Source organism: Hipposideros armiger, unplaced genomic scaffold (assembly GCF_001890085.2).
Source record: "Hipposideros armiger isolate ML-2016 unplaced genomic scaffold, ASM189008v1 scaffold_85, whole genome shotgun sequence".
NCBI lineage: Eukaryota > Metazoa > Chordata > Mammalia > Chiroptera > Hipposideridae > Hipposideros > Hipposideros armiger.
The window spans coordinates 2,195,097-2,215,096 of record NW_017731435.1 but is presented as its reverse complement, the minus strand read 5'-3'; the positions used below and the strand labels follow the sequence as shown (position 1 = coordinate 2,215,096).

The window sequence follows — 20,000 nt, the reverse complement described above, 5'->3', positions numbered from 1 at the left end:
ATGTTTCATTGTGTGTTTTCAACTCTGCCTTGAAAGTCAGAGATGGCTTCTAAAGAGAGAAAGAGACAAAATTATATCAAAGGAGGGGAAAAATTATAAGCTTGACTTATCTTTAATGTTATACATCAAAATGAAATTCCTGTGATATGTGGCGTGTGCATAAACAGCGCGGGTGCCTTTTGTCTTTTCTGAATTTAAATGAAAAGTCCCCCTAGATATTAATATGTGGACTTCATTTGTTAGCCTGCTAAGTCAGGGACTTATAACAAAAGCTTTGTAAACAAAAGATTAAACTGAATCGAGCTTTAGAAAATGAAAGGAAAACAAGAGTCAAGTAATCACAGATCAGACTGGGGCTGCTAGATTGAAATCAGCACGGGCTACTGGAGTGGAAAATGTTTAATTGAACTATTTCATTACGCGGAAGTTTATGTCCCCTTGCAGAATCCAAAATATTTGTATCAGAGAAGCCTTTCTTCTCCTCCTTCAAAAATATGGTCCTGACTGGATGAAATGCCAATGTGGAGGCCACTCAGCTCCCTTCCCACGCGCTGGGCCCGCCTCCGGGTCAGGCCGGGCACCTCTCAGCCTTGCCGTGGGCACCAGGAGTTGGGGCGCCCAGAAGCCCCCTTCCCAGAGCCCCTGCTGCCCCTGAGCCGGAGCCCGCCCGGTGGCGGCCCCCCGCGAGCAGGGCAGCCCTGGCCCTTTCACTCACCTTGGGTAACCTTTCGGGGTCGCCCGGATGTCTCGGGATCACCTTCTGCAACCTCTGAAAACCATAATCTATGGTCGGTTCGTTAAGGGCTGTAACAGGACACAGAGATGTAGGTCAGGTTAATTACTTTTATGTCATCCATTATGCGTTTATTGCACGCTTACAAATAAACGTGCGATTCTGCTTTTCTGAGGCTCTGGAAGGCAAGCACCCCACCCCCCGCCTCCCCCACACACACCCCGAATGCCAGTTCTGTCTCAAGGAATGGATTTCCCCCTTTCTTTTGCACATAAAAGCCGTGATTATTTCTAATCTATAATTAGACTGGAAGAAAGTCAAAGGGTTACTCAATATATTGTAAGAATGGTAGTGCAGTCGCAAAGTTGCCGGTCTCGGGGCCATAGCAATCAGCAGTGTCATGATCACTGTCTACACCACGCGGAGCCGTCTGCACCAGCCAGGGATTTATGGGAAACTGGCAATTATGACATATGTCCAGCTATTGCCAGCTTCAGATTTATCCCTGTGGTCCTTTTTTGTCTAGCATATTGCCGGAGCCCACACCAGGCAGGAGGGACGCTTACTCTTGCAAAGCTTTAATAATCTGTGAGCGACTGACTACAAACTGATGTAGAACGCTATCATTCCACCAGCCTCACGGAATTGCTGGCCACAAATAGTAATTAATCTTTTTATCCCTCAAATTGTAATTTTGACTATGAACTGTGCGGGGCCATAAATCAGCGCACACGGGCTGTGTACAGTGCATGAATCACGGCCGGGACTCCGTCCGACTGCACACTCTGTGTTTAACAAGCTTTATAAGGAGCCATTGGGCTTTATTACGGCTCTGCCTGACTCCAACAAAAACTGAGCCCGGAGGCCCGGGCACGCGAGTTAAGATGAAAATACTTATTAGAGTACATTACTTCTTGATGGAGATATCGTTTTCCGTGGAGTAACGCCACAGTGCATGGCGCAACATAAATCAGGGGGTTTTCTGAAGCTAATAAGACCTGCCGCCATCTATTCATTACTCAGCCCCCAATTTGGGCCATCACTCATTAGTCAGCACGTAATTTGATGATTAACACCACCCAACTCAGCAGGTCCCTGGACTGCTGGGAACACAAAAGGCTACGGCTTCAAGAACAAGGTGACAGGCTGCCTTTGAAAGGGCTTTCCGAAATAATTGGTCACCGTTATCCTCGAGCGCTTGGGCTGCGGGTGTCAACACCCACTGTGGGTCTTGTAAGTGACACCGGAAGACTCCGCGTACACTCAATAAGGGGCCCGAATGTGGAGGACCGCAATATGATTTGACATTCCATCATACATCCCGGAGACAAAGGTCCGCACAGGAATGTGAAGTAAGACATTTTCTTGTTAATAAAGCATTGATCCGACGTATTGATTTTACATGACATGGCTTTTGCTATGATTTTACCCTCTTTTCTCTTTGCAAATAGTAAAGCTCTTCAAAATACCTCGGCGTGTGTGACATGGCAAAATTTCTAACTCCCTGTGATGTAAATTCTATATGTGTAAAACCACTTCATAATCAAACCATTAATCATCAGAAGCTGTCAGCGTTGACTTGGGGGACAATTTGTCATGTCTCTGCCTGGGCTGGGACAAGGGTGGCAGCCGGGAGCGCAACGCGGGCAGCGGGGCGGATGGGCCCGCACCCAGCGAGCGACTTGGTCCAAAAAGGATGAGATAAAGTATTACGTTTCTTGATTAGAGAACAAAAAAGGTGGCCCACTGTGCATTTCTAACACGTCAGGGTTTCTTCTCTCTCCCAGCTAATCAGCATGACTGTCTGACTTAATGAATCGGCCTGGTGAAAGGTGATCAGAAAAGATAGATGGGCGGCCGCTATAGATTTCATGCAAATGCCCTGACAGGTGATAGACGCTTTAATGCAAGCTCTCAGAAGCTTTATGACTTGTAATAACCATACACTCTCATTCTGGGAGAGACATTCTCCAATGTTTCAGCTGAATTGATATTCTCCTTCTAAGACCAGAAACATTTTAAAGCAGTATAAATATGAGGGTACCTTTCACCTCGCTTCAGCCCAAGGAGCACTCACACCTTGACTGCCCTGCCAAGAAGCTAGGCACCAGGCTGCATGCTGGGAGGGTGACACAGAGTTGTGCCACTGGAGGTCTCCGCCATGCCCAACGGGGAGGGGGCTGCTGCAGCTTCAAACCCATCCGGGGCTTGGCCACTGGAAGGCCAGAGAATTTACATGGAAGAATTGGGGGGCGGGGTGGGGGGGAAACTGCCCTTGTCTTCAAACTGCGGAAGCGACACGCATTTGTGGTTCTGGGATGTGTGTGACCACTGAGGGGGGGGCGGGGATCAATTTGCCTCTATGCCTCCAAGAGCAGCTGCCATCTGCCAGGCCGACTGGTGACCTCCTGAGTGCCGAGCAGCACAGAGCCCATCACCCCACGCCCGGTGAGACGGGGAGCTGCCGAGGCTTTGCTGGCAAATTCTGCGACTGGAGGAGAAAGCCTAAGACCCTTCGCACACATCTCATAAATCCTGAGCGTGTGGAGTTTACAAGGCAAGGCCTGGCCGGGCAGGGTGAGGCTCTGGCACGTCCAGTCACCAAGCACCGAGCCAGGCCAATCAATACCACTTTCCTGTTTTAGAACTGGGTAATTATGAGGGGGAGAGATTGCCTGACCTTTCACCTGCACTGCATTACTTTGCTGATATTAAGATAAATTGCCTGATTTTGGGTAAACATATGCTGCAATTCAGGCTGTCAGCACTGGTTTGCTCAGGGGTAATTTGTATTGATCTCCCCGCTTCTTCCCAATTCTGCTTACTGACCTCGTGGATAATTAGAGAAGGAGCCTTGGGTGAGCTCAAGGCGGGGATGAAGCAGAAATATGAAGAAGAATAAAGCAAATTTGTTTTATGTTAATATTTGGAGGTCCTCCTCCCGCCCTCACATCTGTCAGCATCAGGAGAGCCGTAAATTAATGTCCTTGGTTCCTGAGCAATTTATTCCAAGGAATTATTTAGCAGCATGCTTAGTCTCTGAACATGTGTCACTGGGTTAAATTAATTTAAACTCTGCCTTAAACACAACAAAAACAAATGCTATTTTCTGCTGAAGGGGGAAAAAAACAAGGCATTTCTCAAAATGTACCATAAGCTTCCAACTTTCGGTGTGGCCTCGCACACGTCTGCATCTCGGAGGTAATTAGCGCCCATTCTTTGTTCTGAATTCAAATCTGGCTGACAGGGGCTGTCGTGTATGAAAGAGGTGACCGCATGTGCAAAACTGTACCATGTGAGATATATCAGACGATACACTGTTGTATCCAACGTCATAAAACAAATCCCCCTTGCGAAACATCTCTTTATTAGCCGTGCCATAAGATATTAACATTCCTCATTTAGTGCAGGGCCTTTTATCTGTTTCAAATACATTATTCGTCCTTTTAGAGATAAACTGTATTAATATCCATTTGAGTAGGCTACTGCGGCCTAATGCATAGTAATTTTTGTTGGAGAGCTTTTATTTTAGAATAAGAAAATTACACAGCAATAAAACCTGAGTGAATCAGAAGCTAGACTAGCTGGGAATCACACTCCCTGCCAAATGGGGCAGGCAGTCAGGCAGCCTGTGAAAGGCCAGATATCCGGCGATCACGCAGGCCAGCATCCAGCGCGGGTCATACAAATGGAGCCTGACACGGCCACAGAGACTCAATGAGTCCTACACGCCGGAATCGCCTGCAGCTCGGGAAGGATACATATTTAAATATATTTGAGTGTACTGGAGTTAATCTCGTTACTTTACATGCATTAAAGTCATAACAGAAGAAGCATTCTAAATATTTAAGTCATGCCCGTGTACTGGGGGATTAATCATACTGCAATTGATAAAATTTTAACGGTCTGTGATGTCAGTTCAAGTTGGGATTGCCGGAGCTAATGTGGCAGCAGGGAACGGCACTGGGCTCTGAGCTGCAGCTGTGGCTGGGGCAGCTCCAGTCAGACGGCTGCCACGAGAAACGTACCAACAGGCGCGAGTCCGTGGAATGTTCCTTCTTGTGACACACATAGTTTTAGCTTTCATTTTGATGGCTTACCCTTCTGTGTCAGCCAGCCCTGCCCCACGGTCTCTGTTTATCTCGAACACTCCAAAATGTGTATGATCATTTGATTAGACTTGAATAGTAAGTCCATTAATGTAGAAACCTAATTCGATTAAGCAAGGGTACATGCTCAGGACCTCTGGGTCGGTAACACAGAGACAACATTCCAGGCTAGAAAATACATATGTTTGGGGACAGCAAGTGTTTTCTACAAAGAGCAACTTTCCAGGCGTAAAATGGCCAAATGAACTGTCTGAAATCCAGTCCATTCACCCGACATTTATTGAGCAGCTACTATGCGCCCTGGGCTCCGCTGTGGGAAACCCGCCCCCAAGGGCATCCGTGAGTGGCAGCTCCCAGCAGAGGCGGCCCCTCGCTGATGCTGCTGCCTGCCCCGGGGGCCAGGGCCTCCACCCCTCCAACCTGGGCCTGGAGGTGCGCTGCCTGCAAATGGGGACAGCGACCAAGCTTAACTGTGATGGCCACCTCCCGACCACCCGGCCAGGGAGACCTGGAGACCAGCCCAGCCAGCGAGCTGTGCGACTGTAAGTACTCCTGGAGTAATTGCTTCTACAGCCACATTCGTGTCTTTAAAATAGCGTCATTAAACACACAAGGGGGGGGGCATGGCAGGTAGGTAGCAAGGACTTTCAGCAACGCCTCTCCATTGTTTACACCGAAGCCCAGCGAGCAGAGAAAGCTACAAGAAGTTCTAGGTTTAGCACAGCTTTCCCTTCTGCCTGAGAAACCTGACTGCAACAATAAAAACAGGAAGACATCCATTTGCTTCATTCCAGCTGCTGGTTGCAGCTATTAAATGAGTTCCAGTTTCATTTCAATAATGATCATCTTCCTGTAACTTCCCGATCATGCATTTGTCATAATGCAGTAATTTTCTAGCTCCAAACAGATCCTCATAATGAGGCAGTTTTTCACATTAGCAACATAACTACATAATAAGAACATCTGCAGTTCCTTTTCCGAAGGACAAGAACGCGCGTCAATTAAGGCGATGGGGATAGTTAAATAAGATATAGTGTATTTTACTAACAGGGAACCCGGACCCTGCCCCAACAGGCTGCAAACCTTCAGTGTGCCTGAATGAACACAGGTTGTAATGTGTAAAAATTAAATAAAGTAAAATTAAATTGCTCAATACAAAGACGTCCCTCTAGAGGGTGTTAGCGATTTCAGTGACAAAGTGCTATTTGCTGACAAGTAGTTTACACATTAACCAGCTGAATCCGAGGGGGAAAAATGCCAATAGCAATTATATCACCTTGAGGTTATTAAATGTCCCACTGATAAGTAACTAGGTGAACTTGACCAGGTGATAAAGACTGCTGTGAGCAAATGATTGCGCAGTGAAGAAGGAGGCTCTGTCCCGCTGTTTCTCCAGATAGCTTTTCTTTCAAAAATGACTGTATAAAAAGTTGCATTAAAAATGTGTGGCCACCAAAGACAAAATCGGTATCTACTCCCCCTGCACACCCCGCCCCGTCAGAGCCCCTCTATCACGCCGCCTTGGAAACACGGCACACAGCCGGCAAAGGCCTGTTTTTTCTCCCCTTTTTTTCGGCTTTAAAATGATGCTAAGTTCTCCAGTTTATCATCAACTGTCTCCTCCAAGTGCATTTCATCTATAAGAAATTCAGATGCTCGGGAAATTAAAATTTCAAAGATCTGCTGGAAAAAAAATCAATGGGGCGAGATCAATGCTCATAGAAATTTCATGAACTTTGAACTGATCCGGGCATGATGATGAGAGGTGGCTGGAGTTTCAGGCAGCTGACGGCTCCTCACGGATGAAACGCGGCCCATGCCGCCGAGAGGAGGGCCGCCTCTTAGATGGGTTTTTGCTTTCATATTTTGTCCGACAAAAAAATTAATTTCTAGTCTATTTCAGTAACAAGCAAAAATAGAAAAAAAAAATCTGCCTTCCCGACACGACGTGTAACACCCCCACTTAAGAGCACCTAATGCTTTGCACATTAACGCGGCCACGAAATGAAATCGGTTCCCTTTGCAGCCGATTGCAGGTGCAAATTAATATTGTAAAATGAAGATCAATACATGGACAGGGCCAGATCAATAGTGGCTAAATTATTGCTGCATTTTCCTCCTCATTCAAGATGAGTTGTGTTTTCCTCTCAAAGTCAATACTTTGCAGCTTTTCTCATTAATTTCTCAATAAATTTGGCAATGAATTTCAATCACAGAACTCGGCAGGGTGAGCCAGGCATTGTGGCATGCATGGGACACACAAAGGCAGCATCACCCCCCAGACGGCTGCCCCCGGGAGCCGGCCTGGCTCCCCGGCTGGGCTGGCCAAGGGCAGCCGCGGCACTGGGCGGGAACAGACCGGAAGTCTTGGGGGGGAGCGGGGGTCCCCATTCTTTGACACCAAGCCATGCACCCTGGGTTGCCCTCATCAAAGAGACTTGGATTTCCAGCATCCTGGCGTGGGGCCCCAACGGTGGGGGTGGCTCAGACCTGCCCAAGGTCGGCCTCTGTTTCACCCTGTAGTTACCCCGGGAAGCCCTTTTAACCCGCTAACCGAAGGGCATTTTCCGTAACCGAGATGTAGACGGGTGGGAAGGTGCCGCCCGGGACTTCTAATTGGAAACCAGGCTCTCCTCATTGGTATCGGGAATGCTGTACCGGTATTCTCACAGCAGCCCAACCCGGCCTGTGCACAGGGACCCGCTGCCATTCACCGCCGCCTGGCAGCGGATGGTGGCATTGTGATGTGACACCAAACACAGAAAAGGGGACAGCTCATCTTCCTTGTTACCAAAATAATACCCTCGTTGACAACTATTGGACTGCATTCAAACAATTCTGTTTACATACCTCCCAGAATGCACTGGATTGCGGCTTTTATAGTCATGTCGAAACTAGGTCTACAAGCCCAGCCCGGCAGCTAAGGGAACCAAGGTCACGTGGCACATCTGAGGCGCTCACTTGGGGACGGGGACCGAGAGCCCAAGACAGACTCCCCACGACGCAGCCCTGAGGTGGGAAGTGACCTGGTCACCCATGCTGCTGGCACCCCCCACCTCACCCCCTCCCCAAAGGCAAGTGCTACCTGTCTATGCACAGAAGGGCCAGTGAACAGAAAGGAAGGGGAAGCTAGCGAATAAAGCCACCCTCAACATAATGAAGTCACATGCTACCTAATGTTAGCCCCTTTCTAAGAAGGAAAAATCAAGTGTTGATATTGGTGCCCCTCTTAGACATCCTGGGGTGGGGAGGGGCTTAAAACTCAGTGGGCAACGTCACGCTCTGTGGAGAACCACGGGGCAGAGGATTTGCATACTAACCCAGTGCAAAATCTCTGCTCGGAGTTAGCTGCAAAAGGAGCTCCGAAAGCCCAAACCCCTCCCAAAACTGAGGCTTCCTTGGGACAGAAAGACCCCTCCCTCCTGTGTTCCCAAAGCCACAGCACCCTCTGCCCCACCCACCCATGGGTGCACTTCCCAGGACATCCATTCGCTTGCCCAGGGGTCCGCCCTCCTCCTTGAAGGTGGGGCCATCACCCTGGGTCACAACACACCTGCCCTACTCAGCGCAGGATGCACAGTAGGTGTTCAGGAGCCATGAGTCATGACTGCGGGGCTTCTTGAAAATCCAGGCCAATGTAGAAGGTATCACAGTGTTTTTTATTCTGAGAAGCCCAAGTGAACGTAACGTTTCTCACATGTCTACACAAAAACCTGTTCACAAATGTCTTGTAACGGCATTACTTGTAATGCCAAGAGCCCATCCGCTGATGATTAGATAAACAAAACGGGGTCTTACCCCTGCACAGGAATCTATGCAGCTGTAAGAAGGGACGAATCTCTGATGCACGCTATGACATGGAAGAACCTTGAAACATGCTGAGTGAAACGAAGCCTGTCGCCGTAACCACACACAGTGTGGTTCATCTATAGCAGGGGTGTCAAACTGGCGGCCCGCAGGCCGCATGCGGCCCTCGAGGTAATTTTTTCTATACTCGTCTTCAGTAGTTAAAGGGTTAACGAGGGAATTGTGTGTACAGTATTGCCTCAATCTCCCCTAAGCGCTATTTTCTTCATAACAATTTTTTTTATTTTCATTTTATTTCAGAGCATCGTGGGCCACAAAAAATTACCTCGAGGGCCGCATGTGGCCCGTGGACCGCCAGTTTGACACCCCTGATCTATAGGAAACGCCCAGAGGACCCAATCAATGCACAGGGGCCCGGAAGTAGGTGTGCAGCTGCCTGGGGGGGGGGCTGGGAGCGATGGGAGTGGGGTGACTGCTAAGGATACAGGCGTCCTCGCTGTGTGATGAGAACGTCCTTCAGTTAGATTTACACCTGCACAGCTCTGTGAACACACTGAAAGCCACGCATTGTGCACCTTAGCGAATTGTATGCTATGTGAGTTACACATGAACAAAGCCGAAATTTGAAGTGGAAGGGCCACCTCCAATCTGGATTAGAATCCATGTGCCCGCTACACCTGTGCTGAGGAGTGTCTTCCGTGGTCTGGCGCCGGCTGGCGCTAAAGGTGCTTCAGCCGTTTGTGTGAAGGCGGAGGTCCCGAGAAAGAAAACGAGACAGACCCCGCCGTGGGGGAGGGACGGGCAGGGGGAACGGGCGCCCATGCAGGGCAGAGGATGTGGCTTCCCAACACTACTGCCCTTTTCAGTCTCCACGGAGGCATTTTTAACTCCTGGTTTTTCAGGCTGAATGAAGGAAAGGAAAGCCCTCAGGCAGAGCCTTTACCGGCATCTCGCCAAGACTAACGTGAACGCCGGAATCCACAAACCACAGCCTGAGTGGATTCTAGATGACGTGTCTCCTGTACAACAGCCCGACTTCCACACAAGGGCCCCCAAACCCCGAAGCGTGTTGGCATCAGGAGGCCTCTGTGGCCTGGCCCAACCTCCCTTCCCACCCCTGCGGCCCTGCCAGCTCCGACTTCTCCATGCTGTCCCTCCGCCTGGAACTGCCCCCCTCCCCACACCACTGCTGGATGTCCAGGGGCGCAGCCCGCCCAGCCACCTCCACACCATGCCCCAGAGGCCCTCCCTCCTACAAAATCCCACGGGGCCTCAGCTGTCCCTCTCCGCACATTTTATGACTATTTTATTCACTCCTTTCTCTGTCCTGTTCCATTCCCATAAGACCTGGCGTCAGCTGGGGTGCAAGGTAGCTGTGAGGCCCAGAACCAGGCTTCCCCTGGGGAGGAGCCACTGCCGCGCACCGTCCACCCTGAGCACCTATGGGCCCCAGACGCCCCTCCTCTTCTGATCGCCTGCAGCCCCCAGCTGAGCACCTGGCCCAGGTGGGCATCAGGTAAAAACTAAACACCAGAAACCGCGGGGGAATTCCAAACCACGGTGGCTGTCAGCGTCCATCCTTTGACACCATGCCCGTCGTAAAGGTCATTCCTGACAGTAGGTGACACAGACGGTCACAGAATTCAGGGCAGTGAGGAAGAGAGGCAGGGGTCTGTGGGGAACACGGGGGTGCCAGTGTCCGGCCATGGGGACAGAGCTCAGGCCCGGGCCACTGTTGCTGGGACTGTGGAGGAAGAATGCTAGTGTGGAGGCCATGCCTCACAGATGTGGACCTCACTTTCGTGGCATTAAAGCAAGTCAGGCTGTGGAGTAAGCCCCATTTTAACTGACAAGCACACAAGGCCAATCTAGTCTTCCCTTTGGGACACACTGCAGCTTGACACCTAGTACGCTGTGAAATGGTCACCTGGGCCATCTGGACCATGCCTGTCCTTCAGCCACACAAACACCAGGAGCTGCACCCCACGGCTCGGACGCCTGCTCACCAGCCCAGCCCAGCAGGCACTAAGGGTTATGTGGGGTGTTCCTGTGCTGGGGACACATTCATTGGAAAAACACTCAGGTGCTCTTCCAAACCAGGGTGGGAGTGACTGTCATGGCTGAAGCCGCTGGCTGGTGGCCAGCACTGGGAACATGAGCTCAGGAGATTGGGGAGCAGCATGGCACTGCAGGCCACCAGCTCCCCCCACATCCTCGGGGCTCAGATAGGAAGGGCCAGGGGTATCGGGGCAGGGCCTTCTGAGAGAAGAAAGGGGGTGAGGAGGTGGAGAAGGAAACTGGCCGAATCTCCCCACGTCCAACGGCCTCGATGCCCTGACTCTAAGTCCTCACTGGGCATCAGATGCCCAGGGTGGGGGCCGCCTGACCCGTGTCACTTGGTCAGGAAGTAGGATCTCCACGTGTGAAAGATGTAAGAAGGGCTACATCTTGAGGGCAGGGAAGGGTGGCATCTAGAAGGGACAGAGAAGCGATGACCCACCGCCAGGCTGCACCTTTAAGAGATGTCCCCCAAAGATGGTTTACGCCGACGTGTGCCAAGACCTGCACAGCCAACTGTCTCTATGGCAGCGTCTGTATTTAAAATTTAACACTCTGTAATGAGTCTTCCAGAGCATATGTGCCACAGCACATGCACCCAGGTCCCTTGTGGGACCAAGTTATTCCATATGCTCATTAACAGCATTTGAAAACTTTTTTTTTTTTTATGTAGCCAACAGTCCACATTACTGACTAATGGCCTCCCATTTTGTTGTTGTTTTTACAGACAAACCATTCTAAGAAAGTTAGAATTTTGCATTTTCTACAACAAATAGAGAAGATCCAACTGATTCGAAGGAGAATTTTTTAAGTGTGCTTTTTCTCAGCCTGAGCTTTTGAGATCTAAGCCTAAGCCTGGAGCAAACGTATCCAGACAGGTCTAAAGACCCCCCCCAAAAGTCAATGTTTCACATGAGAGCAGGAGCACTCCCAGCCGGGCCACATGTCCAGCCCCATGGAGCTGGTGGGAGGGGCTTGGGGCACAGGGGACTGGTCAGCCAGAAAGGGAGGAACAGTAACATTTAGCTCTCGTTCCTATTCTTCTAGGGGCCGCAGAGTGATCCCGTTCTGTCCTCTTTGGCCAGGAGAACACACGCGTCCGCGGACGGGTCTCCCTGTCACGCTGGTTGCTAACGCTGCCCGAGCCCGGGGAAGTTCTCACCAGGGTGATCGGTGCGATTTCCTTTTTACACCTTGTTATCCCCGCTTTATTCTGCACTTCAGTCGATCGCTTTGTGTTTCTAAAGGTCATTCGTTCATTGCCCGCCGTCCCACAGCTCTCAGACATGCGGCACGCACCCTGACCAACCAGAAACCCCAGACGCTAGTCCTGCTCCTGAGCCCTCTGTGTGACTGTGTTCCCTGGGCCTCTGGGTGGTGGGGAAGGGCGGCCGGGCCCCTGCCCATGCTGGGGGGGGTGGGGGGACTTGGCAGCAGAGGGCCAGGCCTGCCACCCCCCACCCTCCAGTCACGGAGTGAAACCCGATGACCCTTTTGTCCTTTGCAGAAGATGAATGGCTGTGTCCTCTCGGCTACATTTTGTCAGGTTTGGTGCTGAGAGTCGATACCTTCACCTTGACATGGAAACTTTGTGATTTATCAGCTGATTTCTCCTCCCGGGTGAGCGCGGCCCCGGAAAGTGCAGCCATTGGGGCGCGGGGCGCAGACTTTGGTCACAGCCACTTGGAAAACAACCAAAGCCCCTCTGATGACAGACAAATGTGTCTTGTTAGCAACTGCCCAAAAGCGCTTGACTTGTACTAATAACAAAAAGGCCATACTGGTCACCGCGGGTCCAAAGACGGAGCACCCTGTCACCAGCCTGGTTGGGAAATTAGCAAATAATGTTCTTTTCCTTGATAAATGGGTGACAGCTCCCTCTCACCAATCATTTTTAACATTTTGATGCGTGCCTACGATCCCACTGGAGGAGCAGAAAAGTTTACTGGCCTCAATTTTCAGATGATGAATGGAACTCTCTAAATGTGCGATTTCTGTATGAGGTATAGTTCATTTTAAGCAATTCTAGTAAATGGGTGTCACTGATTAGGACAAATCGTCTACTTGTGCAATAGCACAAACGGTGTGTCTCATTCTCCCAGCCTCCTTCGAGACAGGAGGGAAAGGGGACAGCAGTGACCCCCGGAGCCCTCGCAGGGGCGCGAGGCTGCCTGTGCATGGCCAGCACCCACTTAGCATGCTGGCAGACGAACTGATCGTTATTTGGTCTAACGTGCTGCACAGGATGCCAGGTGGGTGTCCTGCCTTCCTCGGTGGTCCTAAAGAACCCGCAGATGACCCCAGAGACGGCCAGCCTGACTCCACTCCCAGGCCTGCACACCATCCCGGCCGATGGGGAAAATCTGCCCTCTCTCACCAGTGCGGGGACAAATGACAAGAGCCAAGGTGGGGCTGTGCTGGGAGGAAAAACTGTGCTGTCAGGTGCTGTGCCATCTGGGTAACTGCCAGCTCTCCGAGTCTGGACAGATCTAGAGGGGGCCAAGTCACCCGTGCCCGTCCCACCCTCCTCCTCCCCACAGCTAACCTCACATCAAAGCCAAGGTGTCGACCCTCCAGGGGATGTGGCCTTTCATTGCCACCCGCCAGCTGCAGAGCTGGAACCAGTGACACCAGGCTGGCCGCAGAGTGCTCACTGCCGGGGACTGGACAGCCTGGGCGCTGCTGGGCCTAACAGGCCAGGCTGGACGGGGGCACCTGGGAGGAACTGGCTGAACGGCGGGAAGGTTGCCCCCACTCTAGGACCCGTGATGGAAATATTTGTTTCTCCATCGTATCCACATATGTGGTTGGAAACATGTAATCGCAATGATCAGGCGGTTCACATTTAAGGGAAGGCGTTAATTAGCATTTAGTTTAGCATAGTAAAAACAGTATGATTTGTGGGGGGCAATTAGGGACCATTTGCTGTGTGGGCACAAGTAATTTGTTTGAAGAGCACTGGCCTGGGGGACAGCTCGCTGGTGCTGGCAGTGGTCAGAGGCGCTATTGACGGTGCAGTGTGTCACCGTGCTGTTGACACAATCACATCTGAATGCACACAAAAGATCTTTAAGGCACTTCAGAAACATGAGCACTTTTCAAGGGGCGAAGTGAAGTGGGGGTTAAATGGTGGCAGCCCGCCAAGGACCTGGAGTGCGCCACGGGCAAGGAAACTGTCACCCCACGGGTGCCAGGACTGCACCTTAAAAAAGCAAAAAACGTAAATACTGTATCAGAGAGAGCACAAACTGTTAGCAATTACTGGTTGAGTCATTATTTCACAAGCTTGAGATTGAATGCAAGTCTTTGTGCAGAAAATCATCATTTTTATGTCCCCGTCTTGGACTAACTTGCAGAGCTGAGACTGGGCCGTGCATTCGGCAGAGAAGCCCGGTCCATGCCCACCTGGACGCATGTGCCATGGACGGCCAGCATCTTCCTGAGGAACTGGGTTTGGCCTGTGGCAGACCACATGTTGACTCTGGGTAGTTCGCGGTCATTTCTCCCATTGGCAAAAGAAATCCCTAAACTGAGGTTAAACAAACATTGGGGGTCCAAGAGGCCAAGAGTAGGAGCCCCCTATGAGTCACCTGGTGTCCTGGGGAACCCTGCTGGAAACATGTCACCACCCACCAGCTTCGGTTCTCTTGTGCAACAGGAAACCATCCTGCCACACGGGCACCGAGAGAAGGCAGTCGCACGCATATCCGTGCAAGAACGCCTCACTCTCGGAAACACGTCTGCAAAAGCAGTTTTTGCTCTAGCCGCCTTTCACTTAGAAGCACACAAATTCCTATTTGTCTTAATCAAGTAACACCACAATGCTTCTATTCTAATTAAAACATAATTTCTTTTATTGCTCTTAACAATTGGATGTGTTTCTACTGGTGAAATTATGAATGTGAAACAAATGGTTCCATCCGCCTGTACCATGAGTTTCTCAGGTAGGCTATTCCGGGACCACTTTAATTATTATTAAACAAGCAAATGATACACTCACTATTAGACAAATATTAAAACAAGCATTGCATTCAGTTATTAATTTGCACTATTCACTTTTAAATGCAGCAAATATCTCATTAATTTAATTTTAGGTGCCCACCCACATATATTGCATTTTACAGTCTAGAAGGCAATTTACTATTAACTGGCAATTACATACAGAGTGGTTGTTAATTCTGCTCCTAAGTGCTAGCCGCTTGAAAATTGTTCTCTCTCTCTAATTTTTGACCTTCTTACAACAGGGGTGAGGCACAGTGGGAATACAAAGGACTAGTATGAAAGAGCCGGACATGTCATTTGTGACTCATTCTTTTAATTCACCGTGCTAATCAACTGAACTGCCACTACTTCCCAAGGTAATTGTGTCTTTATAGTAGTTGAAAGCAGCAGGCAAAGGGGCCTGGATAGATGGGCTCCGCCGGCCTCTCCTTCCCAGGGCAGCAGGGAGCCCACGCCCACTCGGGGTTGACTAATCGGGTCTGGTTCTGAAAAATCTGGTGTTTCTCAGATCACTGTAAACAGATCATTTAGGCCTTTTGCCCCTGGCGGGTGGGGCCCTCCTCTGTCACAGGTTCATTATCCTGAGGCTGGCTGCTCGCCGGGAGGGTTCACTGTGAGGGTGTCCGGGCAGCCTCCGGGCTGGGGGACACTGATGGGAGCCAGATGCCCAGGGGACGGCGCCCTCCCTGCAGGGGCTGCGCGCCTAAGTCCTGACGTCCAGAAGGGCTGGCTCCGTTTTCAGGGGGAGCGCAATTCCCAGTGATTAGTTCATTGTCCCCATCAATTTCAGGGCAATGCAAATCAGACAGAAGCTTCCAGGTCAGACAGGTTATGACCCCACCTTTCCTCTGCCCCCTGAGAGTGTAGGGCCCCGTATCCCTTACACGGCGTTTGAAATGTATATTCCCGTTAATGATTGGGGTGGGGGTGGGGGGGCAATAAATTAGCCTCCTGCTAGCAAGGCCCAGCTCACTGAATGGCTTCATTGAAAGGCCCATTCGTGGGAGAACTCATGGAGGAAGTCCCAAAGCCTTGAGCAGCCGGGACCCTGAACTGGTGGCCCAAGGAGCCCAGTCAGCTTGGCACGGACACCACGTTCACTGTGGGAATGGAAGACGGGCCTCTGGACAGCGGGTGGTGGCCGGAACCAGCTCAGGGACAAGCCCCTTCCCTGAGGGGGAGGAGGCAGGACACCCCAGACGCCCTGAGAAGAGATCTCTGCCTAGCAGGAGGGCAAAGGGCTGCAGAGAGAGCTGCCTGACACCCACCCACCCCTCACAAGGGCCTGGAGCGGGGAGGGCAGTGTGGCCCTGCAGGCCCTCCACACGTGACACCTGCCAGCCAGTGACAGGCAGCCCCTCCCCCTTCGCCCCCCCATCTTCCAAACACACCTGCCTTTGTTCACAATGCACAGTGCTCAGCCCAGGGCCCTTCTCTGCCCCACGGGGGCCACCATCCCCAGCAGCAGACAGGCAGGGGAGGGCAGGGGAGGGGAGAACTGGACCTTTCTGCCATCACGCACCTTCTCAGAGAAGGGCCACCACTCCCAGCAACAGCCTGCACGTCCCCCCACCAGAAACCCCGTACCTGCAAAGACCTGACTGACAAAGGACCCACTAAGGCCCCCACGAAGGAGTTCAGCCAGGATGGCGAGTCTGATGTGGGAACACGCGGTTTCTTCACCCATTTCTGCGCAGACCAGGTCAGTCGTGCCACATACAGACACATGCTCCCCTGAAGCAACCAACCCAGGACCCATGTGTCGTGTAGCAGACACGTGACACAGGACATGGTTTGTGAGTAACAGACATTCCTTCCTTTGAGGAACTCAGGACCCCGACAGAAGTTATACCTCAGTAACCATTTGCAGGAGGTACCACCCACTGGGCGCCCGCCATGGGTCACACGGCACCTAAGCTCTCCTGGACCCTAAGCTCTCCTGGACCCTAAGCTCTCCTGGACCCTAAGCTCTCCTGGACTGTCACAAAGCCCACGGGGGTCTGAGCGCAGGCCCCGGTCCTCTGGCCAGCACCAGGCAGAGCCGAGCAGGGCACCTACTGCCTCTACAGCCTGAAGTTCACAGGCCAGAAACCCAGACACGCGTGGCACCGTTAGGAGACAGCGTGCCGAGCATGTGCACGGGTGCGGCTGCAGCTCGTGCACAAGATGGGCCTGGAGCAGAGGTGCTCAGTGAGACCCACCGCACCCCACCGTGCCCAGGGTGGGGTTCTGAGGTCCATCTCCAGGGACCCGCACGCATTGGTTCAAGTATGTACAGGCGCTCGCTTACAAGGCGCCCCACGCTTTGGAAGCCTGTTTTGCAGGTCTTAATTTTTTAATACACTGGGCGCCTCTCAGCCTCTGGGTCCACCAGGGTCCAAGAGCCTCTGAGCCCCAGCAGCGGGGGGACATGCACCCCTAGCTTTTTGCTACAGGCACCTGCTCTGGGTTCTTTGGCAGTTCTGGGCTCCAGGGAGTGTGCTGGTCCCTGAGAGAAAGCAGCCCCTGGTGAGGGGCAGGTGCTCCTCTCTCAGCTGGACCACATGGAGGGATACTGAGCACTGAGGGGCTGACAGCCTCTTCCATCGAGGACCTCAGGTGTCACTGGCAGCCCAGGCTGGCCCTGAGGTGGTGCTGGGCCCACGGGAATGTGGCCACTGGCAGAACTGTCTGCATTTCACACTCACTTGGTCCTTCCTCAAAACGGGGTGGGTGAGGAACCTCTACTCCCTCCTCAAACCCCAAAGTGGAAGAGACTCCCCAGGGTTGCCGTGTCACCTGCCTGATGGACAGAGGGGAGGTCAGCCCAGCTGCAGGGTGTCCTGTACCTGGTGACACGGCATCGTCTAAGACCCCTGCCCGGAGCCATGGCCCCAGGCCGCCCTCACCGCTCACGCACATCAGACCCACCACTACTGAGGGACACGTCCTAGTCACCTTCACCCTCCCAGGTTTTAGCAGGTGCCATCAGCATTAAGATCACTTCTCAGATATTAGTTTTTGCACTTGGCCGGGTCAGAACTCAAAATGTGAACATGCCTTCTGTGTATTTACGGCATTTCCAGATCGCAACCCCCAACAAATCCTGCTCCCTAAGCACTCTGGTGCAAAGCGGTGCATAAGGCAACTTTCAGATAACAGATGTGTAACTTCAGCGGTGACCCCTCTGGTGACACGAGTTTGCCCGAGACCCTTGCAGAATACGGATCCCCTTTCAGAAGCAGTGAGGTGTAGGGTGTGAGACCCCAGGCCCGCAGCACAGACCTGGCATAGGAGGGAGGCCCCTCACGTACAGGGTGTGCGACCCTGGGAACACGATTTAACCTCTGAGTCTCAGCTTGTGCAAATGAGCAACAGCGACACCACGGGGCAGCCACACGGAGTGACGAAATGGGCGTGTAGGGAGGGCCCTCGGCACAAGCCGGGCACTTGGGCACCCCCCACCATGAAAGCTGGGTGACTTGTTGCTGACGGCCCCACCACCTTTCTTGACAGGTGAGAAAATAGAAGTCCTAGATGGGAGGGCCCGAGGTCACATGGCCAGTGGGGGCTGCACCTGCTCACAGCGTCTTGCCAACTCGGACGGGGACGTAGACATGGTGCACGTGATGAACCCCCTCCCGTGAGCCCAGGGGCCTCGCCCGTCCTCACCGCAGAGCCCAGCTACGCAGCCCTAAGGGGCCACCTCCCACATCGCCATAAAAGTTGAAAATGGGAACTCACCAGTGTAGACAAACCGCCCAGGAGCACCTTTACAGAACTGCTTGGACTTGTAGGACAGGGTGACTTCCACGACGCCAGGGATGTGCCGCGGCGGGGTCTGGACTCGGATGGCGTGGGGAGTTATCAGCTACAAAACCACAGTGAACAAGCTTTCAGCGGTGCTGGCCGTGAGAGGCGGACACTCGCCAGTTGGATATAATTACCAAAATGAGCAAAATTGGACTATCGTCTCAAAACGCCCCCTCCTAGCTGTCACCCAGACACGCGGGATCCAGTGCTCTTTAAGAAAAATATCTGCAAATGATCCCGGGTTTTAGTTTGCAGGAAAGGCCACAGGGCATCATTCATATGAAAATTGCCACCATATGTCCCCTTAAACCTGCTTCTAGTAATTCTAGCACTAATTGTTCCAGTGTACTGAGGGACCCCCTACGGCAGGTTTGAAACCCCAGGGTGGGGGGCGGGGGGCATCCTGTACCCACCCACTGGAGAAGCCCCTGCCACAGGCGAGCTGCCAGCTCCAAGGGGGTTTGCGACAGGATGCCTCGTATCAGGGCACTATTGACAGCTGTCGAGCCGTTTGTGAAAAAGTTCCAGTTGCCAGGGCCCCATCCCGCAGGCTTACCTCGCTCCACACCAGCATAGTCCCGAACACCACTTGCAGACCGTCAAAGAAGTTGTCTCCGATTATGATCACAGTCGCTCCCCCCGTGGTCCAGCCTTCACTGGGGCTGATGGCCTTGATGCACGGAGTGGCTGCTCGCACAAGACAGAGAATGCGGACCTTAGCGTCCCAGACGGCCGGCCGGCCGCACCAGCCACGCTGCCCACCTCCAGCCCCCCCCCCCCCCCGGGCACAGCGGGAGGAGAGGCGGGTATTCCTCCAGGCGCCACGCTAAGGGCGAGCGTACATTAGCGTGCTGGTGTGTTTAAAGCAAACTATTCAATGTTTTATAAAGCAAAGGCCAAGCCTTGGAATACTAGTGAGCAAGAAAAAAAACGACTTGATGTAGCAAATTATGTGTCAGGGCAAATATGACGATTACAAATGATTAGGCGTCGCGTGCACGCTGCACGTCGATTTATCTGCTCCGCCGCCCAGATCTAGGCAGAGTCAATCAAAAGGTTGCGGAGGTAGGTGGGGGAGCAAACGCCTTGCGTTTCGATTGCTCATGAGCAGCTAATTGGGTTGGTTTTTTCCTTCCGCGAACTTTGCCTTTTGGTTCAAAACTTCATTTTCCTCTGTCACTCCACAATTACTACTTTTCACTTTTCATCAGGGGAAAAAAAAAATCAAAAGCACTATATTAATACTTTTGTCAAAGGTACACATTTTACATCTAATATTGTTTGTCGACAGGAATCCCCGAGCTGCTGGCCTGACCTCTCTTTGTCTCCGGAGCCCTCGCATTTGCATGAGTTATTACGATGGCTGCGGCCTGGCCTGCCTGCACACAGGGGGCCCTGCTGGGGGGAGGGGAGACCGACAGCAGAGGGAGGGCACAGGGGGAGAGGGGCCGGAGGCCCAGCGCTGCGCTCCCAGCAGCCCTGCGTGCGGAGGCCAGGGC

General features: G+C 52.2%; 1 protein-coding gene across 5 annotated transcripts in view; it reads right to left on the bottom strand.

Moving 5' to 3' along the window:
• EBF3 (EBF transcription factor 3) overlaps positions 1-20,000 on the bottom strand; it is a 123,303-nt gene that overhangs the window by 11,753 nt on the left and 91,550 nt on the right. For all 5 annotated transcript variants that reach the window (XM_019644149.1, XM_019644151.1, XM_019644152.1 and 2 more), the window contains exons 5-7: positions 19,058-19,188; positions 18,433-18,559; positions 716-804 (exon numbers count right to left, since the gene is read on the bottom strand). In XM_019644149.1, coding sequence (XP_019499694.1) covers positions 716-804; positions 18,433-18,559; positions 19,058-19,188 — 347 coding nt within the window. The remainder of the gene's footprint in view (positions 1-715; positions 805-18,432; positions 18,560-19,057; positions 19,189-20,000) is intronic.